General features: G+C 34.3%; 1 protein-coding gene across 1 annotated transcript in view; it reads left to right on the forward strand.

Moving 5' to 3' along the window:
• Positions 1-15,818, forward strand: part of TAF4B (TATA-box binding protein associated factor 4b) — a 126,009-nt gene that overhangs the window by 31,171 nt on the left and 79,020 nt on the right. Inside the window, exons 8-9 of the mRNA XM_041726875.1 lie at positions 7,647-7,782; positions 8,651-8,753. Of these exons, the coding sequence (XP_041582809.1) occupies positions 7,647-7,782; positions 8,651-8,753 (239 nt within the window). The remainder of the gene's footprint in view (positions 1-7,646; positions 7,783-8,650; positions 8,754-15,818) is intronic.

Here is a 15,818-nt window from a genome sequence, read left to right on the forward strand (position 1 = left end):
TTTTGAGGTGGGGAGCCTGGCTGGGCTGACTCTGTGGAGCATGGGACTCTTGATCTCTGGATTGTGAGTTTGAACCCCACATTGTGTATAGAGATTACTTAAAATATTTTTAAAGAAAGAAAAAAATCTAATGGTAAATTTTAGGGCTTTTTTTTTTTTTTTTTTTTTACTTCCTACTTTCATTTTAAAAGTGTGTAATAATTTAATATTCCTTGTGAATTATGTTTTCTTGTTTGGCCTTTGTTTTAATTTTACTCAACAAATTTGATGTCAGTATTCATACCTTCCTATTTAAAATGTCAAACACCAGAGCAGCTAGACACTGAAGATGCATTGTAATCTGTTTTATAACACATTTTTATCTGGGGCACAAAATAAGCCATTCTTTATTGTGTGGTAATGCCACAGAGAGGCTTGAAGTAGGATGTTCTTTCAAATCAACTAATTTAGAAAATTAATATTACTAAAGTTTAAATTAATATTACTCGAGTAATTAAAAAATACCATCCTTGAGCCCATTATAAACCATAGTCCAATTTAATCCCAGACAAGTGAGGAGGAAAAATACTCAGGGTACTAGAAACATGAAGTATTCAGTGCACTTTATAAGAGATATGGCAAATAATAATTTATGAGAATTGCCAAATTGGATCAAATCTGTGATTTGCACAACTCAGGATATAGTCTCCAAAAATGAGCTAAAGAATACAAGTGTGATTGTTCAATATTAGGTTTAAATTTATTTCTGGGGTGCCTGGGTGGCTAAATTGTTAAGCATCCTACCTCTTCTTGATTACACCTCAGGTCATGATCAGGATTGTGTGATTGAGTCCCCCCAACCCTTGGGTTGGGCTCTGTGCTGGGCATGGAGCCTGCTTGAGATTCTTTCTCTCCCACTCCCCATCCCTCCCACCTCGCTCACATGCACCTGCATGCTCTCTCCCTAAAAAAATAAATAAATAAATAAAATTAGTGTATTTCCTTTAATAATTCATCATGAATTTCAAAACCTCTTAAATCTTTATCTGTTTCTAGAATTCTCTTAATCTCTCATTGTGGGGTTTAGATTTTATAGAATTATTATTTTAGGAAATTATACATTTTTATTTCAGATTAATGAGGCTTCCCTCCTCCCCCCCCCCTTTTTTTGTCTTAGATTTGTTACTATGTTATCTTTTCTATCTCATTGATTATTGTATGTTATCCTCTGGAGATATGCTAAAGTTCTCATCAAATAAATTAACTAGAATTGTTCACAGCTTTTTGGATATGTTTTTCATTTTGTGCCAGTAGCTCATTGCTTTGTATATTTTGGCCCTCAGTGCTTGAATTGTTGAGATATGGACCTACCAGTAGTTCTTGTGATTTCATCTGAGAATCCAGTTCTAAAAATGGTTAATGTTATTGGTTATCTCTCAGTTCTGGCATGGTAGGTGTTATATGATACTACACAGTTCAACTAAATGTTAAGCTTAACATTTTGACTTTTCTTTAAAAGTTAATGAAAGAAAGTAGATGAATTATAGTCTGATGATGGGTGGTTATAGTAAGTAGAAGCTTTCAGAAATTTTCATGCTTAAAAGTTTTTCTTAGGATATTTGTGAAAAAACTGTTTATAACTGAGCAAAAGCTAAATTTAATTTAAACTAAAGATTATCATTTAAGTTAAATTTAAATCAACTAGCAAAAGCTAATTTAATAGAGAAAAATTAAGTTTTAATTTGTCTGATCATTTTTAGAATTACATCTGATATATTTTAATAACTAATTTTACCACATAAAAATTAAACAATAAGCCTCTCAAATTCACATGTAGAAATAAAATTCATGAGTGAGAAAGTCAATTCAAGATTCCTAGTCTGCGGTAGCCCCAGTGGCACAGTGGTTTGGCGCTGCCTGCAGCCCGGGGTTTGGTCCTGGAGACCTTGGATCGAGTCCCATGTCGGGCTCCCTGCATGGAGCCTGCTTCTCTCTCTGCCTCTCTCTCTCTCTGTGTGTGTCTCTATGAATAAATAAATAAAATCTTAAAAAAAAAAAAAAAAAGATTCCTAGTCTGTATTTTTAGGAAAAAATGGTAATAATTTTAGAAAGTAAACTAAATGTTGTTACTCTTAGTAGTAATCTTGTATTTATTTATCATTCAAATATCTTTAAAAATGATTTCTATTTGGAGTTAGGGCAGGAAGTTTTAGTATTATCTTAGATATTTTCCTTATTTCAAATATGTACTTTCCTAAATGACTTTTACTTGCATTCCTTCCTTAACAGAATTATAGACATTTGATAAATAAGTGGCCAAGTATGTTCAGCAGTCATTCTCCAAATATTAATGTTTTGTGAATATAAGACAAAAACAAATATTATTAAATGTAGTAATTTTCCATTTCATTATATTGAAGTAAGCTAATTTAAAATAAATTGACCCAGAATATTAGAAAAAATGTGTTATTGTTGCATCATATTTTCTTGTACCTAATTATTTTAGAGGAACCATTAAAGAATTTTCAACAAATACATTTTTATAAGAAATACTTTATGTGACATAACCCTGCTGGCTGACTCTGACTTCAGTTTATACTGGACAAGGAGAAATATTTTCTTTTTTCTTTTTTTTTTAAGATTTTATTTTATTCATTCATGGGAGACACACACAGAGAGGCAGAGACACAGGCAGAGGGAGAAGCAGGCTCCCTGCAGGGAGCCCGATGCGGGACTTGATCCCAGGGCTCTGGGATCACGACCTGAGCCAAAGGCAGATGCTTAACCATTGAGCCACCCAGCTGCCCCAAGGAGAAGTATTTTCAATGTATAAATTTTAGTTTATAAAACTTGGTGGCCGGTATTTTTATTAGAGAACTTGAAGTAAAAAATTGAGTGGGGGAATAAAAAGATCACTAATTACTTTATTGGACTGACCTAAGGATCCAGATTTAAGCAGTGTCTTTTTTTTCTTTCTTTTTTTTCATTCTGTTAAGAGTGAAAGGAAAGGTAGAATTCAGTTGTTGATTATAATCTCACTTAAGTAGGGGGACTAAGGAAGGGTTTGGTGAAGAAAGAGGTTGAATTCAAGTAAGGCCTGCCCTTTATTTACCATTAAGGTTGCACAGAAAATTCTTCACATGCTATATTTAATCAGAGTTTATCTAATAATAGTCAATATATAGATTGGTTAACTCGAGTTTACATTTAAATTTACTTGATTTTTTTTCTTTTAATTTGGTAAAAACACATTAGAATTAATGGACAATAAACTATTTAGAGAGTATTTATATATGTCATCTTATTTTTGGTTTATGCAAGAAAATGTTTTATTATGGAAATGTTGAAACATAACAATGTTGAAGTTTATAGTGAACACATGTATACCAAGCACCTAGATTCTGATTACAATTACTATACTTGATTTATCATGTATTTATCCAGCCTTCAATCATCTTAACTTCTTGATGCATTTCAAAGATTTCTTCCTAAATAGTTAAACATGCATAGTACTAATTATGGTTCAATGTTTCCATATTTACAGTTCAATGTTTTTTTCTTTTTAGCTAAAATCTATATGCAATGACACGCACAAACTTTAATTGTACCATTGGATAAGTTTTGACAGGTAGTGCATACCTCTGTGTAACTCAAACCCCTTATGAAGGTAGAAAATGTTAACCATCATCTTGAGGTATCCTTGTGTTCCTTCTCAGTCCCTACCCCTACAGCCCTAGAAGCAACAACTCTTCTGATAATTTTTTCCCACAAATTTGGCTTGTTCTAGATTTTCATATAAATCAAATCATACAGTAAGCACATTTAAATTTCTTTTTAAGATTTTATTTATTCATGAGAGAGGCAAAGAGAGAGAGAAGCAGAGGGAGAAGCAGGCTCCATGCAGGGAGCCTGATGTGGGACTTGATCCTGGGACTCAGTCTTGGGTCTCCGGGATCATGACCGGAGCCAAAGGCAGACGCTCAACCACTGAACCACCTAAGCATCCTATCCCGCACATATAAAATTTTTAACAGAAATTTATAGATTCTTAATTTGAAGCAGCATTTGCTGACAATAAAAAAAGCTAGTAGTATAATTAAAAATTCATCTGAATACATTTTTGAAAGTGTTTAGAAGGCCCTTTGAAAAGAAACAGGATATTCTGTAGTGTTTACTAAGGTTGAGTTTTAATTTAGATTGGGCATGGCAGATAGGTTAAGTCCTTTCTTTGTAGGATGTTACTGGAGTTCTATATTAAGATTCCGAGGCTGAGGGGCCCCTGGGTGGCTCAGTTCATTAAGCGTCATCTCAGGGTCATGAGATAGAGCACTGAGTCAAGCTCCACACTTAGTGGGGAGTGTGCTTGAGATTCTTTCCCTCTGCCCCTCCCTCTGCTTGCACATGCTCTCTCTCTCAAATAAATAAAATCTTGGGGAGAAAACGTGTAAGGGATGTTCTCATCTACTTGTTTCTTTTTTTTTTTTTTAAGATTTTATTTACTTATTCATGAGAGACAGAGAGAGAGAGAGAGAGAGAGAGAGAGGCAGAGGGAGAAGCAGGCTCCATGCAGGGAGCCTGACGTGGGACTCGATCCGGGGTCCCCAGGATCACACCCTGGGCCAACGGCGGGGCTAAACCACTGGGCCACTGGGGCTGCCCTCATCTACTTGTTTAATCCATATTTGTGTTTCTTTGTTTCCTTTCCTTATGAAATTTAAGAATAATTCCTTGTCAGATAATGTCCCAGGGCATAAGGTAAAAATCATACTTAGGCTTTTTTTTTTTTACATTAATTAATATCGTGTAGCACTAGACCTGTATTCCTATAAACTACTAGAACATTATTTTATGTTAACATTCAAATAAAATGTCAGAATTTGACATGTCAATAGAAAAGGCCAAGGTATTTATTGATTTTCCTGTTAGTGGAAATTTGGAAGGAAACTAAATAAAAGACTTAAGTTTATAAAAATATAATAGCTTTTTCTTTTGCTTGTCAAGTAGGAGTAAATGCCTCTTTGGGTGAATTTCCATCTCTCTACGATAATTTCAATCTCCATAAGGTAATACTGTGGTTTCAAGTGGTACTTTCTTTGGGAGAACAGCAATGAATGCACTTAGACTTTCTCACTCATTGTATTTTATTTTCTTCAGCTAATGTGCAGGAATATGCAGCACATATGCTGCCCCAAGTGTTACAGTCATTAAGATGAGGAATGATGGGGATCCAGGATTGTTAAATCCCAGCTCAGAACTTTGTGCTATATATAAATATCATGTATCATATATATTTATATATTTAAAACTTCTATTTGTAATATATATAAATATAACTTATAAAGTTACAATTCTATATATGCATTTTTTTTCAAAGTTTTATTTAAGTAATTACTATACCAAGATGGATCTCAAACTCACAACTCCAAGATCAGGAGTGCTTGCTCCACCACTATATATCTTTATAGGGTGCCCCTATATATTTTTAGCTTGCATGTTAGTCTTCCTCCAAATGCATGATCTTGACCCCCGTTGGGCTATTGTCAGGGCCAGACATACCCAGGATTCTACAAGTGGGCACTGAGGCTTGCTTTCCCCCAGCTTGTTCTTGCCAGGGCTGTACACACTGGTGCCGAGGTCCATTGGGGCCCACCCTTGTCTGGCCCCACGTCCACTCCTTATAGCTGAGAGTACACACAGCCAGGGTTCGTAGAGCCCATGTCCACCTCAGGGCAGGCCTTCGGGCTGTTATATGAGTACCTATGAAGACTATCTCACAAACACCTTTCTAATATTTTATTACTGTTTTTCACAATTAAAATACTATAAAAGAATACTTAATAAAATATATTAAGGTAGAAAATATGAATAGAGAGATAAGCCAGAATTGTTGGGAATGTTTCTGTTGAGTTTCATTCTGAATGCATAAATGTGACTCTGAATGTCTATTAATTTGTAGAATTTTTAATTTTTTTCTAATAATCTCATTTTTAGTTATTTGAAAATTCAGTTTTATTTTTATAGTTAAAAGTATAGCTTATGCTAATCATAAAACAAATAACTTAGATATCTATAAAGTATATATAAAATATATAACAAAGAAATAACACAAAGTAGAAAGCAAAATTACTCTGTAGTGGAGTCCTAGGAAATAATCACTGTTTACAGATTATTTTTTAATTTACAGACCTTTCCCTATGCATATATATAAACAATTTTTAAAGTATAGTTGATTTACAATATTAGTTTCAACATACAATATAGTAATGTACATTTAAATACATTAGGAAGTGATTGCCACACTAAACCTAGCTATCCTCTGTCATCATACAGTTATTAAAATATTATTAACTGTATTTTCTATACTCTATATTGTATTCACATGTCTTATTTTATACTTGGAAGTTTGTGACTTGTTTCACTTAGCATATAATACCCTCTAAATGCATTCTGTTGTTGCAAATGGCAAGATTTCATTCTTTTTGTAGCTGAGTACTATTCCATTGTATATATACCATATCTTTATCTGTTCATCCAACAAAATCTTACTTTGTAGAATATAAAACTGATCCCTCATACTTTACAACTCAATTTATAATCTCAACTTCTTGAAATACATCAATGTTTTCAAGAGTTCTTTCTCTCTTTCTGGGGTTTCTTCCTATAGATTGATGGCAGTTGAATTATTCTAACTTGTATTTCTTCTCTGTGGGCATTAGTTCCTATGGGATTCTTTACTGGGACACCTTGAGTTTCTTGTGAGTTACTTTTGTTTAGTAATAGACACTAAATTTTCTATTTTATTTACAAAAAATTAGAGAATAGAATAAATATCCCCAAAATTCTGTTCAGAAATCTGTCTCCCAACTTGTTTATACTAGTCATATCTGAGTTTAAGGACTTTTAAGTAGTTCACTATCAGTAGCTGATTCAAATGTACACAGTGAATATTTTTTTTTTTGAAGTAAAAAAAATGCAGCTCTGCAATTCTGACTTTTTTTTCTTTGTAGCTAAAAATAAGGCCCTACTATTAGTTCAATTTCTCCTCCTTTATCCCCAACCCTTGCCCTCTGGATTTCTTGAACTGTTCTCTTAGAGAATGCCCTAGTATTGTTATTTTCCAGAGACTTGTAAAAAGGGGTCCATTAAAAGTCTTTATTTTTTAGAGATACATTTTAAAATGGTTAGGGATAAAAGATACACCTGGGATTAAAAAAATAATTGAGGGTGATGATGAGAAAATAAATGGGTAGGAATATGGATAAAACAGGATTGATAAAGGATTAATCATTGTTGAAGCTGGGTAATAATGGAATAGGTGGTTTCGTTTTATTTTTCCTTCCACTTTTGTATATGTTTGAGATTTTCCATAAGTTAAAAAATGAAAATAGGATCCAAAAGGAGATTTAAATTGGGCAGTATATGATGCAAATTTGAATTCTACTCTAAAAATAAAATACATTGTGTGAAACAGTCATGCTTTTCACTTTTGAACAAGATAATTTATACATATATAAATTTTAAGTAGATCTTCTTGTTATGCTAACATAAAGATATATTTAAAGTTAGGTGAGCACAGTCATTTGTTCTACTGTTATAGCTGAAAGCTTGTTCTTTCTCCTAAAGCAAGTTTAGTTGAATGAGTGTATTAATAGTTCTCATTGTTTCAGGTAGTCCAGCAGCCTTCAGGAGGTGTTGCAAAACAAGTGACCACACTTTCCCATTCCTCAGCATTGACCATTCAGAAATCTGGACAGAAGAAGATGCCAGTGAGCACTGCAATACCTACCAGTCAGTTTCCTCCAGGTAGACCCCGGCCCATCCCTGCCCCATCACAGTGGGTTTGGAACATGATGGGGTTGTGTATTCTCTATTGTTAGGTTAAGGGAAGATAGTCTTTTAAATAGGACCTAGGATGGAACAATGAAAAATAACTATTTAGTACATTTTTTATACATACATAGCTACTTTTTAGGGATATGTGTTGTTTTAGAATAAAGAAGCAGCTACTCATGGCATTTTTGTAATTAGATAAAAGAACCAATGAGTAAATAAAAAGCACTTTTTAACTTATAAAAATTGCTATAACTTTATTTCTTTTTAAAATGTATTTCTTTTCCTAAGTTTGGAATTTATTCTTACACATAAAAGTTAGAGATTTCATGTATTTTTTAAATCTACAAATATAGGGGTGTCTGGGTGGCTCAGTCAAATAAGTGTCTGCCTTTGTCTTAGGTCATGATCCCAGGGTCCTGGGATATAGCCCTGCATCAGGCTACCTGCTCAGTAGTGAGCCTGCTTCTCCCTCTGTCCTTCCCTCTACTAGTACTTTCTTTCCCTCTCTCTTGAATAAATAAATCTTCAAAAAATATATACAAATATAAATGATATATTAACATTTATCACCTGTCACTTTTTCTACATATTTTTATAATGCTGGTAATTCTGTAGACCATTTGAAGACTATATAAAAAAATGGAGAGGTCTTGATTTTATAAGATGATTTCTTATATAGGGAATAAGTTTATTGTCATTTTAACATTTTAACAGAGGTCTAGAACAGCTTGAAATTTTTTTCTCATTATTCTGTGTATATTAAAAACTATTCTACATTTTCTAATATGGCATGGATTTTTTTAAAAATTCATTTTTCTTTCTTCTTTTGTTTGTACAGCTTCCATTCTAAAGCAAATTACCCTGCCAGGAAATAAAATTCTATCACTCCAAGCATCTCCTATTCAGAAAAATAAAATAAAAGAGAATGGAACATCCTTCAGGTAAGGAAAATAGTTAAAATTTGGTCTGGTGTAAGGAAGTAGTACTTTTTAAAAAGATGGCAGAATAATTCTTATAAATATATTGATGCCTTTTTAAAAAAGCTGACAGTACTTTATTGAGTATAATTTATAAACAAGTGTACAAATCCTAAGTATATAGTTCAATGAATTCTGATAAGCATACATCCTTGCATGTAATCAAGATGCTGAACATATATCCTTCCCCTTCCTGCATACAAAGTATTCTTTGTATGCATGTAAATCTCTTCATTCTTTTTCCTGTTGATGAACATTGGGTCATTTCTGGTTTTTGACAGTAGTATGTAAAGCTGGTATAAATATTTATATACAGATTTTTATGTGAACATAGGTTTTCATTTCTGTGTAGTAAATATCTAGGAATATGATTGCTGGGTTACTAGGCAAGTGTGTGGTTAACTATTTAAGAAGCTCCAAACTGTTTACCAAAGGAACCATTTCGCATTTCTACCAGTAATAAGAGTTCATTTGCTCTTCAACTTTGTCAGCTCTTGGTAATGTCAGTTATTTTGATTTTTACTATTCATTAGAATAGTAAAATATATTGTCATTATTATTGTGGTTTTAATTTGCATTTCCCTAATGACTAAAGATGTTGAGCCTATGTTCTTGTATTTATTTGGTATCCATATACTTTTGATGAAACATGTGTTCAAATTCTTTGTCCAGTTTTTCTTACTGAGTTGTTTTTTTATGGTTTGAGTTCTTAGTATTCTTTATGTATCCAAAATCTAAGTCTTTGCCATGTAAGTAATTTGGAAATATTTCCATTGTGATGTGTTCTATCATCCTCTCACCAGCGTCTTTCGCAGAGCAAACATTTCATTTTGCAGAAGTTCAGTTCATTGTTTTTCCTTGTAAATTATGGTTTTCATGTTTTATCTAAGAAATATTTGTGCAATTCTAGCTTACAAAGATTATCTTCTAAAAAAACAAAGATTATCTTCTATGCTTTGTTCTAGAAGTATTGCAGTATTAGGTTTGTCCTTCTTGTATTAATATTCTTTAATCTCTGCCTATTACCTATATAAGAATCAGTGTGTGGGTATTCTACTTTCTTCTTCCTCAACCTTCTCCAGTTTTAGTTGCATTCTTTGTCATAATATAAAAACATTTGTGCATTAGTCTTTATTCCTCATCTCCACCTGCATTTTAGTTGTAGGGCCTACTTTTATATTAAAATGACCATCTTTGGTCCTTTCTCTAAACATTTCTTAGTTATCTCTTGGTTGGATGAAGTTCATCTACTCAAAGGAGTCTCATTTAGTGTAGAATTCCCTAAATTCTTATATGTTGAAAACTGTTTTGGGGCACCTGGGAGCTCAGTTGGTTAAACGTCTGCCTTGGGCTCAGTCATGATCCCAGGGTCCTTCCTCAGGCTCCCAGCTCAGTGAGGAGTCTGCTTCTCCCTCTACCCCTAAATTCTTATATGTCTAAATTCCCTAAATCCTTACATATTAAAAACTGTTTCAGGGTGCCTGGCAGGCTCAGTTGGGTAAGTGTTTGCTTTTGTCTCAGGTCATGATCCTGGGGTCCTGCATCGGGCTCCCTACTCGGTGAGGAGTCTGCTTCTCCCTCTACTCCTCCCCACTGCTTTTACGCCCCTCCTTTCTCTTTTTCTCTCTAATGTTCTCACACTCTCTCTCCTCTCTTAAATAAATAAAATCCTTAAAAAAATAAACTATTTCGGTGTCCTCTATACTTGAAGGACAGCTGGCTGGATGTGAAATTAACATTTTGTATTCCAATTTTAAAAATATTTCTCCATTATTGCCTTGATATTTATATTGTTTCTATTTATTTGATCTTTTCATCTGAACTCCTTGAGAATTTATTTCTTTATCTTTGAAATCTAGTACTTTTATATTAGGATATGCTGTGAAACATTGACCATTCTGACTTCCACTTTTCCTAGATTCCCAGTTGGCCCTTTTAATATGTAGATACTGGTCTCTTGAAATGTCTGAGGTTTTCTTGGGTTGTAGTTTGAAATACTCGTTCTAGTCCATTGTTTTATGTTTTACTCTTCAGGGAATACGATAGTATGGATTTTATTCTTTCTACTTCCCTTACTTTCCATTATTTTGCCTCTTATCTTTCCTTTATTTCTTTATCTCCTTTACATTCCCTTGATTGTTTTTAGACCTTTCTGCAATATGTCTTAATAGGATTTTGGTTGCATCTATTGGCCTATGAAAAACCCTTTGATTCTCTTATCTGCAGCACTGTATAATCCTTTCCCCATTTTTGCTTCCTACCCCCCCCCCCCCCACATTTAAGTGTGCCAGGTTTAATTGAATGTAGCTCATTCTGTGATCTACTAGGACATCTTTTTAGTATTTTCTGATTTGGGATGTACTTAGTCTTCCTACTCATAAAATATTTCATCCTTAATGCCTAGCACTGCCACCAGTTCTCTGGCCTCTTTACAGCAGTATTTCTTAGTCTCTTTTGCCATAGGCCTTGAATCAGATGAGGTGGGGGCAAGCTGGGGGGGAAGGCAGGGAGTGACTAGATGGGGAACTGATTGCTGAAAGACAAAAGAGCCTTCTCTGGGATTTTTTTTTTTTTTTAATTTATACTTATTTTGAAGTTTGGGTATTCTTTGTCTTTGAGTTGTGCTGAGGTTGTGGTTTTCCTTGTTCTGTATTGTTTTGGGAGGAAATGTTAGAGGATGGACATCTAGGCAGTCATCATTGTCTTCCAATGCACTGTGTTTAGTCTGTGTCAATCAGGATACATAGACTATTTTCAACACCCCAAAAGCTTCCTGATGGTCCTTCCCAGCCAGTCTCCTTACTACGCTCCACCTAGCCATTGACCAGCTTCCTGTCATTATAGTTGAGATTTGTCTTTTTTATTTTTAAAAAAGATTTATTTATTTGAGAGAGAGAGAGGGAGAGGGAGAGTGAGCTTGAAGTAAGGGACAGAGGGAAAGAATCTCAAGCAGGCTTCCCCCTGAGTGGGGAGCCCAACTCAGGGCTTAATCCTGAGTGTTTACAATGAGCAGAAACCAAGAGTCAGATGCTTAACTGACCGAGCCATCCAGGTGCCCCTAGATTTGTCTCATTTTTGTTGTTGTTTTTAAGATTGATTGATTGATTGATTGATTGATTGATGAGAGAGAGAGAGAGACACAGAGAGACCATATATGGGATGGGGGAGCAATGGGAGAGGGAGAGGCAGACTCACCAATGAGCAGAGAGCTCCATGCAGGGCTTGATTCCAGAACCCAGGATCATGACCTGAGCTGAAGGCAGACGCTTAACCAGCTGAGCCACCCAGGTGCCCCAGATTTGTCTTTTTCAAATGGTTGTTTTTAAAAGTTGTATGTTGATTCTGTAATTATTAATCAAGTTACTCTGCCATTATCAGAAACCATAACCTCCATTTCCTTTTTAATAGATTATTGTTATCATGTGGAAGTATCTTTTTTTGAGGAAGTTGAGGGGTCGAGAGAGATAATATTAAGCAGGCTCCACACCTAGCACAGAGTTGAGGTAAGGTAGGGCTCTATCTCACAACCCTAAGATCATGACCTGAGCCAAAATACAGCTTCAAGAGTAGATGCTTAACTGACTGAGCTGATGGAAATATCTTTACTTCTGTGTTCTTAAACAATTAATCATAGTTATTTTATTTTTTTTAAAAGATTATTTATTTATTCAGAGAGAGAGAGAGAGAGAGGCAGAGACACAGGCAGAGAGAGAAGCAGGCTCCATGCAGGGAGCCTGACGTGGGAATCGATCCTGGGTCTCCAGGATCACACCCCAGGCTGCAGGCGACGCTAAACTGCTGTGCCACCGGGGCTGCCCTAATCATAGTTATTTTAAAGTCCATGCCTAATATTCTGAATATCCATGTTAACTATAAGTCTGTTTCTTTTCCCTGGCTTTTTTGTCCTGTTGTTTCTTCTTGTTCACTTAGTAAATTTTTTTTGAGTCAATGTCAGATATGTATAAAAATATTTATAGGAGTTTTGGATTAGTTACCTCCAGAAACAGAATTTACCCAATTTTCTGGTTGGCAGTAGAGAAGCAGATTGGCTCAATCTAGTCAGTAATTGAGCTGGTTCAAGTTAGGTGGTAATCTTTCCAAGATTCTGTGTCCCTTTGGTTCTCCAGGCTTCGGGATGTAATCCTGCAGGAGTTTCAACTAAGAGTTAGGGTGCTTTCCTTTGCTGTATTCTGAACCCCAATTTTTATTTTCCGAGTGCTTAAAACTCACCGTGCTTTTGTTGTTGTAAACTGTTTTAATTCTTTTTTCCTCTCAATTAAAAAAATTGTTGGAGAATACACATAAAATTTACCGTCTTAATTTTTTTTTTAATTTAAGATTTTATCTATTTATTCATGAGAGAGACAGAGAGGGGAGAAGAAACACAGGCAGGGGGAGAAGCAGGCTCCCCACAGGGAGCCCCGATGCAGGACTTGATCCTGGGACTCTGGGATCATGCCCTGAGCCCAAGGCAGATGCTCAATCACTGACTCACCCATGCATCCCCTATCTTAACCATTTTTAAGTGGTATTAATTACATTCATGTTGTTATGCAGCCATCATTACCATCTATCTCCAGAACTCATTTCATTTTATAAAATGAAATTCTATACCTATTAGACAATTAATCTTCATTCTTCCCTTATCCCCTAGTCCCTGGCAACCAACATTGTACTCTTATGTCTTTGTGATCTTGATTACAGCAGTCTCACATAAATGGAATAACACAGTATTTGTCTTTTTGTTACTGGCTTATTTCACTTAGAATAATGTCCTCTGAGTTCATCTATGTTATGGCATAAGTCAGAATTTCCTTCCTTTTTGAGACTGAATTATATTCTGTTGTATATCCACTCATTGTCAATGGGCACTTGAGTGTCTTCCACATTTTAGCTATTGTGAATAATGTTGCTGTGAACATGGGCATAGAAATATCTTCAGTGTGTTTTCAGTTCTTTTGGTTATATATCCAGAAGTGGAGTTATGGGATAATATGCTATTTTTAATGTTTTGAGGATCTGCCATGCTTTGTTTTCCATAGCAGTTCTACCATTTTATATGCCCATGAACAGTGCACAAGAGTACACATTTCTCCACATTCTTGTCAACATTTGTTATTATCTGGTTTCGTTTTGTTTTCTTGGATAATGGTCTTCCTAATGGATATAAAGTGGTATTTCTTTGTGGTTTTGGTTTGCATTTCCCTGATGATTAGTGATGTTGAGCATCTTTTCATGTGCTTATTGGCTATTTGTATATCTTTATAATTTTCTATTCAAGTACTTTGTCCATTTTTTAATCAATTTTTTTTTGGTATTGAGTTTTATATTCTGTATATTTCTCCTTTATTGGATGTATGATTTGCAAATATTTTCCTCTGTGGATTGCCTTTTTACTCTGAAGTTAATGTCTTAAGCACAAAATTGAAAAATTTTTGTGAGATCCAGTTTGTTTAATATTTTTTTGTTGTCTATGCCTTTGGTGTCATATCCAAGAAATTATTGCCAAATCCAGTTTTGTAAGCTTTTGTCCTGTTTTCTTCTAAGAGTTTTATAGTTTTAGGCCCTATATATTTTTTTTTTTATCATTTTTGGCTATTGATCCTTTTTCAGTTAATTTTTTGTATAAGGAGTTAGGTAAAGGTCCAGTGTCATCCATTTGAATGTGGATATCCAGTTTTTTTTTTAGCACAGTAGTATTGCTGAAAATACTGTCTCTCCCCACTGAAACGTCTTGGCACTCATGTCAAAAATCATTTGACCATATATATTAGGGCTTATTTATGTCTTTTTTGTTCTGTTTCATTTCGCTGTTTGTCTGTCTTTATGTTAGTACCACACCATATTGTTGATTACTGTAGCATTGTAGTAAATTTTGGTATCAGGAAGTAGGTATTACATCATTGTTCCTTTTTAAGATTGTTTGGCTATTCAGGTTTCCTTGAGATTCCATGTAAAATTTACATTGGTCTTTTCTGTTTCTGCAAAAAAAGGTCACTGGGTTTTTGATAGAGATTACATCTGTAGATTGCTCTGAGTAACATTGACATCTTAGTAATATTAAGCCTTCCAATCCATGAATATGGGGTGTGTTTCTATTCATTTATATCTTCTTTAAATTCTTTCAACAACATTTTGCAATTTTCATTGTGCAAGTCTTTTGGCTTCTGGGTTAAGTTTAAGTTTATTACTAAGTATTTTTTTCTCGTTTATGCTATTGTAAATGTAATTTCTTATTTCCTTCACAGATTGTCCATGGTTAATGTATAAAAGTGTAGCTGAGTTCTTTGTATGTTGGCTTTGTATCCTGCTACTTTGCTTAATGCATATATTAATTCTAACCTTTAGGGGTTTCTAACAAATGGGATCATATCTATGAATAGGGATAATTTTACTTCTTCCTTTCCAATATGGACTCTTTAATTTCTTTTTCTTGCATAACTTCTCTGGCTAGAACTTCTAGTACCATGTTGAATAGAAGAGGCCAAAGTGAGCATCTTTATCTTGTTCTTGATCTTAGAGGAAAAGTTTTTGTTCTTCCATCATTAAATATGGTGTTCACTGTGGGGTTTTCATATATTGTTTTGTTATATTGATAGTTCCATCCTGGTGCTTTGAATGTTTTTATCTTGAAAAGGTGTTGAATTTTGTGAAATTATTTCTCAACATCACTCAAGATGATCAGTGGCTTTTTTTCCTTCTTTTTGTTAATCTGTATTAAATTGATCAGTTTTGTATGTTGAATCATCTTTGTACTCCAGGAATAAATCCCACTTAGTCTTGGTGTATGATCTTTTAATATGCTGTCAAATTCAATTTATTAGTACTTTGTTGAGAAATTTTGCATCATTGCTCATAAGGAATATTGGTCTATAGTTTTCTTTCTTTTTATTTTTATTTTTATTTTTTTTTTTAAATTTTTTTATTATTTATTTATGATAGTCATACAGAGAGAGAGAGAGAGAGAGGCAGAGAGAGAAGAAGGCTCCATGCACCGGGAGCCCGATGTGGGACTCGATCCTGGGTCTC

The sequence above is a fragment of the Vulpes lagopus genome, chromosome 1, assembly GCF_018345385.1.
Source record: "Vulpes lagopus strain Blue_001 chromosome 1, ASM1834538v1, whole genome shotgun sequence".
In the NCBI taxonomy this organism is placed as follows: domain Eukaryota; kingdom Metazoa; phylum Chordata; class Mammalia; order Carnivora; family Canidae; genus Vulpes; species Vulpes lagopus.